This window comes from Oncorhynchus tshawytscha, linkage group LG24 (assembly GCF_018296145.1).
Source record: "Oncorhynchus tshawytscha isolate Ot180627B linkage group LG24, Otsh_v2.0, whole genome shotgun sequence".
Classification (NCBI taxonomy): domain Eukaryota; kingdom Metazoa; phylum Chordata; class Actinopteri; order Salmoniformes; family Salmonidae; genus Oncorhynchus; species Oncorhynchus tshawytscha.
In genome coordinates this window covers 23,406,044-23,418,387 of record NC_056452.1, presented here as the reverse complement: position 1 = coordinate 23,418,387, position 12,344 = coordinate 23,406,044, and the positions used below count along the sequence as shown (strand labels likewise).

The 12,344-nt window shown below is 42.5% G+C and overlaps 1 protein-coding gene across 1 annotated transcript in view; it reads right to left on the bottom strand.

Annotated features, from left to right (window-relative positions):
- The window catches only part of LOC112223387 (carbonic anhydrase-related protein 10-like), a 263,879-nt gene extending 261,284 nt beyond the window's left edge, over positions 1–2,595 (bottom strand). The window contains exon 1 of the mRNA XM_042305232.1: positions 2,501–2,595. Coding sequence (XP_042161166.1) covers positions 2,501–2,595 — 95 coding nt within the window. The remainder of the gene's footprint in view (positions 1–2,500) is intronic.
- Between the last annotated feature and the right edge of the window lie 9,749 nt (positions 2,596–12,344).

The window sequence follows — 12,344 nt, the reverse complement described above, 5'->3', positions numbered from 1 at the left end:
ACACCTGTTAAACTGTAAACCTCCACACCACAAGTACAAACTGTAAACCTCCACCTGTTAAACTGTAAACCTCCATACCTGTTAAACTGTAAACCTCCATACCTGTAAAACTGTAAATCTCCATGCCTCTTAACATGCCTGTTAGGCTGTGAAGCCTCCATGCCTGTTAGGCTATAACCTCCATGCCTGTTAGGCTGTGAGCCTTCATGCCTGTTAGGCTGATCTCCATGCCTGTTAGGCCTCCACACCTCTTGAAGCCTCATGCCTGTTAGGCTGTGAAGCCTCCATGCCTGTTAAGCTGTGAAGCCTCCATGCCCGCTGTAATGACCTCCATGCCTGTTAGGCTGTGAAGCCTCCTGCCTGTTAAACTGTAAACCTCCATACCTGTTAGGCTGGCAAGCCTCTGCCTGTTAGGCTGTAAGCCTCCACACCTGTTCCTCTGCCTGTTGGGCTGTAAACCTCCTGCCTGTTAGGCTGTTGAGTGACCTCCACACCCTCCATGCCTGTTAGGCTGTGAACCTCATGCCTGTTAGGCTGTGAGCCTCCACACCTGTTAGAGCTGTGGCCTCTCGCCTGTTAAGGGTGAAACCTCCATGCCTAGGCTGTAAAGCCTGCCTGTTAGGCTGCACCTCCTGCCTGTTAGGGCGGTGATGGCCTCATACCTGTTGAGGCTGTGAAGCCTCCACCTGTTAGGCTGTAAACCTCTGCACCTGTTAGGCTATAAAGCCTCCTGCCACCTGTTAGGCTGAAACCTCCATGCCTGTTAGGCTGTGATGACCTCCTGCCTGTTAGCGCTGAGACCTCCACACCCTGTTAGGCTGTAAACGACCTCTGCCTGTTAGCTGTGAAGCCTCCACCCTCTTGCCTGTTGGGCTGTGAGCCTCTGCCTGTTAGGCTATCAAGCCTCCACCTCTTAACATGCCTGTTAGGCTGAACCTCTTCCATGCCTGTTAAGCTGTAAGCCTCCTGCTGTTAGGCTGTAAACCTCCACCTGTTAGAGCTGTGGCTCCACCTGTTAGAGCTATGAAGCCTCCATGCCTGTTAGGCTGTAGGCCTCTGCCTGTTAGGCTGTGAAGCCTCCACACCTGTTAGGCTGTAAAGGCTCTCCTGCCTGTTGGGCTATGAAGGCCTCTGCGGCTGTTAGGCTGTAGGCCTCCATGCCATAATTTGGGCTGAAGCCTCCACCTGTTTAAGGGCGTCTCACCTGTTAGGCTGTAAGCCTCCGCATGCCTGTTAGGCTGTAAGCCTCCGCCTGTTAGGCTGTGAGCCTCTGCCTGTTAGGCATGAAGCCTCCATGCCTGTTAAGGCTGTGAGCTATCCATGCCTGTTAGGCTGAAGCTATCTGCCTGTTAGGCTGTAAGCCTCCTCACCTGTTAGCTGCCAAAGGCCTCCACACCTGTTAAGGCTATAAAGCCTCCATGCCTGTTAGGCTGTAAGCCTCCCACCTGTTAAACTGTAATAGCCTCTGCCTGTTGGGCTGTAAGGCCTCCATGCCTGTTCTTAACATGCCTGTTAGGCTGTAGACCTCTGCCTGTTAGGCTGTAGGCCTCCTGCCTCTTAACATACCTGTTAGGCTGTAAAGCCCTCCATGCCTGTTAGGCTGCAAGCCTCCTGCCTGTTAGGCTATGAATCTCCATGCCTGTTAGGCTGTAGGCCTCCATGCCTGTTAAACTGTAAACCTCCATGCCTGTTAGGCTGTAAAGCTCTGCACCTGTTAAACTGTAAACCTCCATACCTGTTAAACTGTAAAGCCTCTGCCTGTTAGGCTGTGAAGCCTCCATACCTGTTAAACTGTAAGCCTCCATCACCTGTTAGGCTGTAAACCTCCATACCTGTTAAACTGTAAATCTCACCTGTTCTGTAAACCTCCGCCTGTTAAGGCTGTGAAGCCTCCATGCCTGTTAACTGTAAAGCCTGCACCTGTTAGGCTGTGAGCCTCCATGCCTGTTAAACTGTAAACCTCCACACCTGTTAGGCTGTAAACCTCTGCACCTGTTAGGCTGTAAGCCTCCACACCTGTTAGGCTGTAAACCTCCATGCCTGTTAGGCTGTAAGCCTCCATACCTGTTAGGCTGTAAGCCTCCCACCTGTTAGGCTGTGAAGCCTCTGCCTGTTAGGCTGTGAAGCCTCCACACCTCTTAACATGCCTGTTAGGCTGTGAAACCTCCACCTGTTAAGGCTGAAGCCTCCAAGCCTCCATGCCTGTTGAGCTGTAAACCTCCACACCTGTTAGGCTGAAGGCTCTGCACCTGTTAGGCTGTAAAGCCTCCATACCTGTTAGGCTGTAAAGCTCTCCACCTGTTAGGCTGTAAACCTCCATACCTGTTAAACTGTAAACCTCTGCACCTGTTAGGCTGTGTAAGCCTCCCACCTGTTAAAGTGTAAACCTCACTGCCTGTGGGCTGTAAAGCTCTAGGCTGTTAGGCTGTAAACCTCCACACTTGTTAGGCTGTAAACCTCCATGCCTGTAAGGCTGTAAATCTCCACACCTCTAACATACCTGTTAGGCTGGCAAACCTCCATGCCTGTTAGGCTGTAGGCCTCCATGCCTGTTAGGCTGTAAACCTCCATGCCTGTTAGGCTGTAAACCTCCATGCCTGTTAGGCTGTAAAGCCTCCATACCTGTTAGGCTGTAAATCTCCATGCCTGTTAGGCTGTAAGCCTCCACACCTGTTAGGCTAAACCTCCATGCCTGTTAAACTGTAAAGCCTCCATGCCTGTTAGGCTGTAAACCTCCATACCTGTTAGGCTGTAAACCTCCATACCTGTTAGGCTGTGAAGCCTCCATACCTGTTAGGCTGAGCCTCCATGCCTGTTAAACTGTAAACCTCCATACCTGTTAAACTGTAAACCTCCACACCTGTTAAGGCTGTGAGCCTCCACACCTGTTAGGCTGTAGCCTCCATGCCTGTTAGGCTGTGAACCTCCACACCTGTTAAAGGGTAAACCTCCTACAACTGTTAAACTGTAAACCTCCAACCTGTTAAACTGTAAACCTCCACACTTGTTAAACTGTAAACCTCCATACCTGTAAAACTGTAAATCTCCACACCTCTTAACATACCTGTTAAACTGTAAACCTCCATACCTGTTAGGCTGTAAACCTCCATGCCTGTTAAACTGTAAACCTCTGCGCCTGTTAAACTGTAAACCTCCATGCCTGTTAAACTGTAAACCTCCATACCTGTTAGGCTGTAAACCTCCATACCTGTTAAACTGTAAACCTCTGCGCCTGTTAAGCTGTAAACCTCTGCACCCGTTAAACTGTAATCTCCCACACCTGTTAAACTGTAAACCTCCACACCTGTTAAACTGAAACCTCCATACCTGTTAAACTGTAAACCTCCACACCTGTTAAACTGTAAAGCTCCACACCTCTTAACATACCTGTTAAACTGTAAACCTCCATGCCTGTTAGGCTCTAAACCTCCATGCCTGTTAGGCTGTAAGCCTCTGCACCTGTTAAACTGTAAGCCTCCACCTGTTAGGCTGTAAGCCTCCACACCTGTTAAACTGTAAAGCTCCACACCTGTTAAACTGTAAACCTCCACACCTGTTAAACTGTAAACCTCCACGCCTCTTAAAAGGATAAACCTCCACACCTGTTAAACTGTAAACCTCCACACCTGTTAAACTGTAAACCTCCACACCTGTTAAACTGTAAACCTCCATGCCTGTTAGGCTGTAAAGCTCTGCACCTGTTAAACTGTAAATCTCCACACCTGTTAAACTGTAAACCTCCATACCTGTTAAACTGTAAACCTCCATACCTGTTAAACTGTAAACCTCCATACCTGTTAAACTGTAAACCTCCATACCTGTTAAACTGTAAACCTCCATACCTGTTAAACTGTAAACCTCCATACCTGTTAAACTGTAAACCTCCATGCCTGTTAAACTGTAAATCTCCATGCCTGTTAAACTGTAAAGCCTCCCACCTGTTAAACTGTAAACCTCCATACCTGTTAAACTGTAAACCTCCATACCTGTTAAACTGTAAGCCTCCATACCTGTTAAACTGTAAACCTCCATACCTGTTAAACTGTAAACCTCCATACCTGTTAAACTGTAAACCTCCATACCTGTTAAACTGTAAACCTCCACACCTGTTAAACTGTAAACCTCCACACCTGTTAAACTGTAAACCTCTGCACCTGTTAAACTGTAAACCTCCATACCTGTTAAACTGTAAAGCTCTGCACCTGTTAGGCGGTAAGCCTCCACACCTGCTAAACTGTAAACCTCTGCACCTGTTAAACTGTAAACCTCCACACCTGTTAAACTGTAAATCTCCACACGTGTTAAACTGTAAACCTCCATACCTGTTAAACTATAAACCTCCACACCTCTTAACATACCTGTTAAACTGTAAACCTCCATACCTGTTAAACTATAAATCTCCACACGTGTTAAACTGTAAACCTTCATATCTGTTAAACTATAAACCTCCACACCTCTTACCATACCTGTTAAACTGTAAACCTGTGCACCTGTTAAACGGTAAACCTCCATACCTCTTAACATACCTGTTAAACTGTAAACCTGTGCACCTGTTAAACTGTAAACCTCCATACCTGTTAAACAAACCTGTGCACCTGTTAAACTGTAAACCTCCATACCTGTTAAGCTGTAAACCTGTGCACCTGTTAAACTGTAAACCTGTGCACCTGTTAAACTGTAAACCTGTGCACCTGTTAAACTGTAAACCTGTGCACCTGTTAAACTGTAAACCTCCATGCCTGTTAAACTGTAAACCTGTGCACCTGTTAAACGGTAAACCTCCATACCTCTTAACATACCTGTTAAACTGCAAACCTGTGCACCTGTTAAACGGTAAACCTCCATACCTGTTAAACTGTAAATCTCCACACGTGTTAAACTGTAAACCTCTGCACCTGTTAAACTATAAACCTCCATACCTCTTACCATGCCTGTTAAACTGTAAACCTCCACACCTGTTAAACTGTAAACCTCCATACCTGTTAAACTGTAAACCTCCACACCTGTTAAACTGTAAACCTCTGCACCTGTTAAACTGTAAACCTCCACACCTCTTAACATACCTGTTAAACTGTAAACCTCTGCACCTGTTAAACTATAAACCTCCACACCTCTTAACATACCTGTTAAACTGTAAACCTCTGCACCTGTTAAACTGTAAACCTCCATACCTGTTAAAAGGTAAATCTCCACACCTGTTAAACTGTAAACCTCCACACCTGTTAAACTGTAAACCTCCATACCTGTTAAACTGTAAAGCTCTGCACCTGTTAAACTGTAAACCTCCATACCTGTTAAACTGTAAAGCTCTGCACCTGTTAAACTGTAAACCTCCATACCTGTTAAACTGTAAACCTCCATACCTGTTAAACTGTAAACCTCCATACCTGTTAAAGGTAAATCTCCACACCTGTTAAACTGTAAACCTCCACACCTGTTAAACTGTAAACCTCCATACCTGTTAAACTGTAAAGCTCTGCACCTGTTAAACTGTAAACCTCCATACCTGTTAAACTGTAAACCTCCACACCTGTTAAACTGTAAACCTCTGCACCTGTTAGGCTGTAAACCTCCACACCTGTTAAATTGTAAACCTCCATACCTGTTAAACTGTAAACCTCCATACCTGTTAAACTGTAAACCTCCACACCTGTTAAACTGTAAACCTCTGCACCTGTTAAACTGTAAACCTCCACACCTCTTAACATACCTGTTAAACTGTAAACCTCTGCACCTGTTAAACTGTAAACCTCCACTCTTAACATACCTGTTAGGCTGTAAACCTCCATGCCTGTTAAACTGTAAAGCTCTGCACCTGTTAAACTGTAAACCTCCATACCTGTTAAACTGTAAAGCTCTGCACCTGTTAAACTGTAAACCTCCATGCCTGTTAAACTGTAAACCTCTGCCTGTTAAACTGTAAACCTCCACACCTGTTAAAGGGTAAACCTCCACAACTGTGAAACTGTAAACCTCTACAACTGTTAAACTGTAAACCTCCACACTTGTTAAACTGTAAACCTCCATACCTGTAAAACTGTAAATCTCACACCTCTTAACATACCTGTTAAACTGTAAACCTCCATACCTGTTAAACTGTAAACCTCCATACCTGTTAAACTGTAAACCTCCATACCTGTTAAACTGTAAACCTCCATACCTGTTAAACTGTAAACCTCCATACCTGTTAAACTGTAAATCTCCATACCTGTTAAACTGTAAACCTCCACACCTGTTAAACTGTAAACCTCCATGCCTGTTAAACTGTAAACCTCCATAAACTGTAAACCTCCATACCTGTTAAACTGTAAACCTCCATACCTGTTAAACTGTAAACCTCCATACCTGTTAAACTGTAAACCTCCACACCTGTTAAACTGTAAACCTCCATACCTGTTAAACTGTAAACCTCCATACCTGTTAAACTGTAAACCTCCATACCTGTTAAACTGTAAACCTCCATACCTGTTAAACTGTAAACCTCCATACCTGTTAAACTGTAAACCTCCATACCTGTTAAACTGTAAACCTCCATACCTGTTAAACTGTAAACCTCCACCTGTTAAACTGTAAACCTCCACACCTGTTAAACTGTAAACCTCTGCACCTGTTAAACTGTAAACCTCCACACCTGTTAAAGGGCAAACCTCCACAACTGTGAAACTGTAAACCTCTACAACTGTTAAACTGTAAACCTCCACACTTGTTAAACTGTAAACCTCCATACCTGTAAAACTGTAAATCTCCACACCTCTTAACATACCTGTTAAACTGTAAACCTCCATGCCTGTTAAACTGTAAACCTCCATACCTGTTAAACTGTAAACCTCTGCGCCTGTTAAACTGTAAACCTCCATACCTGTTAAACTGTAAACCTCCATACCTGTTAAACTGTAAACCTCCATACCTGTTAAACTGTAAACCTCTGCGCCTGTTAAACTGTAAACCTCTGCACCCGTTAAACTGTAAATCTCCACACCTGTTAAACTGTAAACCTCCACACCTGTTAAACTGTAAACCTCCATACCTGTTAAACTGTAAACCTCCACACCTGTTAAACTGTAAAGCTCCACACCTCTTAACATACCTGTTAAACTGTAAACCTCCATACCTGTTAAACTCTAAACCTCCATACCTGTTAAACTGTAAACCTCTGCACCTGTTAAACTGTAAACCTCCACACCTGTTAAACTGTAAACCTCCACACCTGTTAAACTGTAAAGCTCCACACCTGTTAAACTGTAAACCTCCACACCTGTTAAACTGTAAACCTCCACGCCTCTTAAAGGATAAACCTCCACACCTGTTAAACTGTAAACCTCCACACCTGTTAAACTGTAAACCTCCACACCTGTTAAACTGTAAACCTCCATACCTGTTAAACTGTAAAGCTCTGCACCTGTTAAACTGTAAATCTCCACACCTGTTAAACTGTAAACCTCCATACCTGTTAAACTGTAAACCTCCATACCTGTTAAACTGTAAACCTCCATACCTGTTAAACTGTAAACCTCCATACCTGTTAAACTGTAAACCTCCATACCTGTTAAACTGTAAACCTCCATACCTGTTAAACTGTAAACCTCCATACCTGTTAAACTGTAAATCTCCATACCTGTTAAACTGTAAACCTCCACACCTGTTAAACTGTAAACCTCCATACCTGTTAAACTGTAAACCTCCATGCCTGTTAAACTGTAAACCTCCATGCCTGTTAAACTGTAAACCTCCATACCTGTTAAACTGTAAACCTCCATACCTGTTAAACTGTAAACCTCCATGCCTGTTAAACTGTAAACCTCCACACCTGTTAAACTGTAAACCTCCACACCTGTTAAACTGTAAACCTCTGCACCTGTTAAACTGTAAACCTCCATACCTGTTAAACTGTAAAGCTCTGCACCTGTTAAACGGTAAACCTCCACACCTGCTAAACTGTAAACCTCTGCACCTGTTAAACTGTAAACCTCCACACCTGTTAAACTGTAAATCTCCACACGTGTTAAACTGTAAACTCCATACCTCTTAACATACCTGTTAAACTGTAAACCTCCACACCTGTTAAACTGTAAGCCTCCATACCTGTTAAACTGTAAACCTCCACCTGTAAGGCTCCACACCTCTTAACATACCTGTTAAACTGTAAACCTCCATACCTGTTAAACTCTAAACCTCCATACCTGTTAAACTGTAAACCTCTGCACCTGTTAAACTGTAAACCTCCACACCTGTTAAACTGTAAACCTCCACACCTGTTAAACTGTAAAGCTCCACACCTGTTAAACTGTAAACCTCCACACCTGTTAAACTGTAAACCTCCACGCCTCTTAAAGGATAAACCTCCACACCTGTTAAACTGTAAACCTCCACACCTGTTAAACTGTAAACCTCCACACCTGTTAAACTGTAAACCTCCATACCTGTTAAACTGTAAAAGCTCTGCACCTGTTAAACTGTAAATCTCCACACCTGTTAAACTGTAAACCTCCATACCTGTTAAACTGTAAACCTCCATACCTGTTAAACTGTAAACCTCCATGCCTGTTAGGCTGTAAACCTCCATACCTGTTAAACTGTAAACCTCCATACCTGTTAAACTGTAAACCTCCATACCTGTTAAACTGTAAACCTCCATACCTGTTAAACTGTGGAAATCTCCATGCCTGTTAAACTGTAAACCTCCACACCTGTTAAACTGTAAACCTCCATACCTGTTAAACTGTAAACCTCCATACCTGTTAAACTGTAAACCTCCATACCTGTTAAACTGTAAACCTCCATACCTGTTAAACTGTAAACCTCCATACCTGTTAAACTGTAAACCTCCATACCTGTTAAACTGTAAACCTCCACACCTGTTAAACTGTAAACCTCCCACCTGTTAAACTGTAAACCTCTGCACCTGTTAAACTGTAAACCTCCATACCTGTTAAACTGTAAAGCTCTGCACCTGTTAAACTGTAAACCTCCACACCTGCTAAACTGTAAACCTCTGCACCTGTTAAACTGTAAACCTCCACACCTGTTAAACTGTAAATCTCCACACGTGTTAAACTATAAACCTCCACACCTCTTAACATACCTGTTAAACTGTAAACCTCCATACCTGTTAAACTGTAAACCTGTGCACCTGTTAAACGGTAAACCTCCATACATGTTAAACTATAAATCTCCGTGTTAAACTGTAAACCTTCATATCTGTTAAACTATAAACCTCCACACCTCTTACCATACCTGTTAAACTGTAAACCTCCACACCTGTTAAACTGTAAACCTCCATACCTGTTAGGCTGTAAACCTCCACACCCTGCTGTAAGCCTCTGCCTGTTAGGCTGTAAACCTCCACACCTCTTAACATACCTGTTAAACTGTAAACCTCTGCACCTGTTAAACTATAAACCTCTTAACATACCTGTTAAACTGTAAACCTCTGCACCTGTTAAACTGTAAACCTCCATACCTGTTAAAGGTAAATCTCCACACCTGTTAAACTGTAAACCTCCACACCTGTTAAACTGTAAACCTCCATACCTGTTAAACACCTGTTAAACTGTAAACCTCCATACCTGTTAAACTGTAAAAGCTCTGCACCTGTTAAACTGTAAACCTCCATACCTGTTAAACTGTAAACCTCCATACCTGTTAAACTGTAAACCTCCATACCTGTTAAAAGGTAAATCTCCACACCTGTTAAACTGTAAACCTCCACACCTGTTAAACTGTAAACCTCCATACCTGTTAAACTGTAAAGCTCTGCACCTGTTAAACTGTAAACCTCCATACCTGTTAAACTGTAAACCTCCACACCTGTTAAACTGTAAACCTCTGCACCTGTTAAACTGTAAACCTCCACACCTGTTAAATTGTAAACCTCCATACCTGTTAAACTGTAAACCTCCATACCTGTTAAACTGTAAACCTCCACACCTGTTAAACTGTAAACCTCTGCACCTGTTAAACTGTAAACCTCCACACCTCTTAACATACCTGTTAAACTGTAAACCTCTGCACCTGTTAAACTGTAAACCTCCACACCTCTTAACATACCTGTTAAACTGTAAACCTCCATACCTGTTAAACTGTAAAGCTCTGCACCTGTTAAACTGTAAACCTCCATACCTGTTAAACTGTAAAGCTCTGCACCTGTTAAACTGTAAACCTCCATACCTGTTAAACTGTAAACCTCTGCACCTGTTAAACTGTAAACCTCCACACCTGTTAAAGGGTAAAACTGTGAAACTGTAAACCTCCAACTGTTAAACTGTAAGCCTCCACACTGTTAAACTGTAAACCTCCATACCTGTAAAAAACTGTAAACCTCTTAACATACCTGTTAAACTGTAAACCTCCATACCTGTTAAACTGTAAACCTCCATACCTGTTAAACTGTAAACCTCCATACCTGTTAAACTGTAAACCTCCATACCTGTTAAACTGTAAACCTCCATACCTGTTAAACTGTAAATCTCCATACCTGTTAAACTGTAAACCTCCACACCTGTTAAACTGTAAACCTCCATACCTGTTAAACTGTAAACCTCCATACCTGTTAAACTGTAAACCTCCATACCTGTTAAACTGTAAACCTCCATACCTGTTAAACTGTAAACCTCCATACCTGTTAAACTGTAAACCTCACACCTGTTAAACTGTAAACCTCCATACCTGTTAAACTGTAAACCTCCATACCTGTTAAACTGTAAACCTCCATACCTGTTAAACTGTAAACCTCCATACCTGTTAAACTGTAAACCTCCATACCTGTTAAACTGTAAACCTCCATACCTGTTAAACTGTAAACCTCCATACCTGTTAAACTGTAAACCTCCACACCTGTTAAACTGTAAACCTCCACACCTGTTAAACTGTAAACCTCTGCACCTGTTAAACTGTAAACCTCCACACCTGTTAAAGGGTAAACCTCCACAACTGTGAAACTGTAAACCTCTACAACTGTTAAACTGTAAACCTCCACACTTGTTAAACTGTAAACCTCCATACCTGTAAAACTGTAAATCTCCACACCTCTTAACATACCTGTTAAACTGTAAACCTCCATACCTGTTAAACTGTAAACCTCCATACCTGTTAAACTGTAAACCTCTGCGCCTGTTAAACTGTAAACCTCCATACCTGTTAAACTGTAAACCTCCATACCTGTTAAACTGTAAACCTCCATACCTGTTAAACTGTAAACCTCTGCGCCTGTTAAACTGTAAACCTCTGCACCCGTTAAACTGTAAATCTCCACACCTGTTAAACTGTAAACCTCCACACCTGTTAAACTGTAAACCTCCATACCTGTTAAACTGTAAACCTCCACACCTGTTAAACTGTAAAGCTCCACACCTCTTAACATACCTGTTAAACTGTAAACCTCCATACCTGTTAAACTCTAAACCTCCATACCTGTTAAACTGTAAACCTCTGCACCTGTTAAACTGTAAACCTCCACACCTGTTAAACTGTAAACCTCCACACCTGTTAAACTGTAAAGCTCCACACCTGTTAAACTGTAAACCTCCACACCTGTTAAACTGTAAACCTCCACACCTGTTAAACTGTAAACCTCCATACCTGTTAAACTGTAAAGCTCTGCACCTGTTAAACTGTAAATCTCCACACCTGTTAAACTGTAAACCTCCATACCTGTTAAACTGTAAACCTCCATACCTGTTAAACTGTAAACCTCCATACCTGTTAAACTGTAAACCTCCATACCTGTTAAACTGTAAACCTCCATACCTGTTAAACTGTAAACCTCCATACCTGTTAAACTGTAAACCTCCATACCTGTTAAACTGTAAATCTCCATACCTGTTAAACTGTAAACCTCCACACCTGTTAAACTGTAAACCTCCATACCTGTTAAACTGTAAACCTCCATACCTGTTAAACTGTAAACCTCCATACCTGTTAAACTGTAAACCTCCATACCTGTTAAACTGTAAACCTCCATACCTGTTAAACTGTAAACCTCCATACCTGTTAAACTGTAAACCTCCACACCTGTTAAACTGTAAACCTCCACACCTGTTAAACTGTAAACCTCTGCACCTGTTAAACTGTAAACCTCCATACCTGTTAAACTGTAAAGCTCTGCACCTGTTAAACGGTAAACCTCCACACCTGCTAAACTGTAAACCTCTGCACCTGTTAAACTGTAAACCTCCACACCTGTTAAACTGTAAATCTCCACACGTGTTAAACTATAAACCTCCACACCTCTTAACATACCTGTTAAACTGTAAACCTCCATACCTGTTAAACTGTAAACCTGTGCACCTGTTAAACGGTAAACCTCCATACATGTTAAACTATAAATCTCCACACGTGTTAAACTG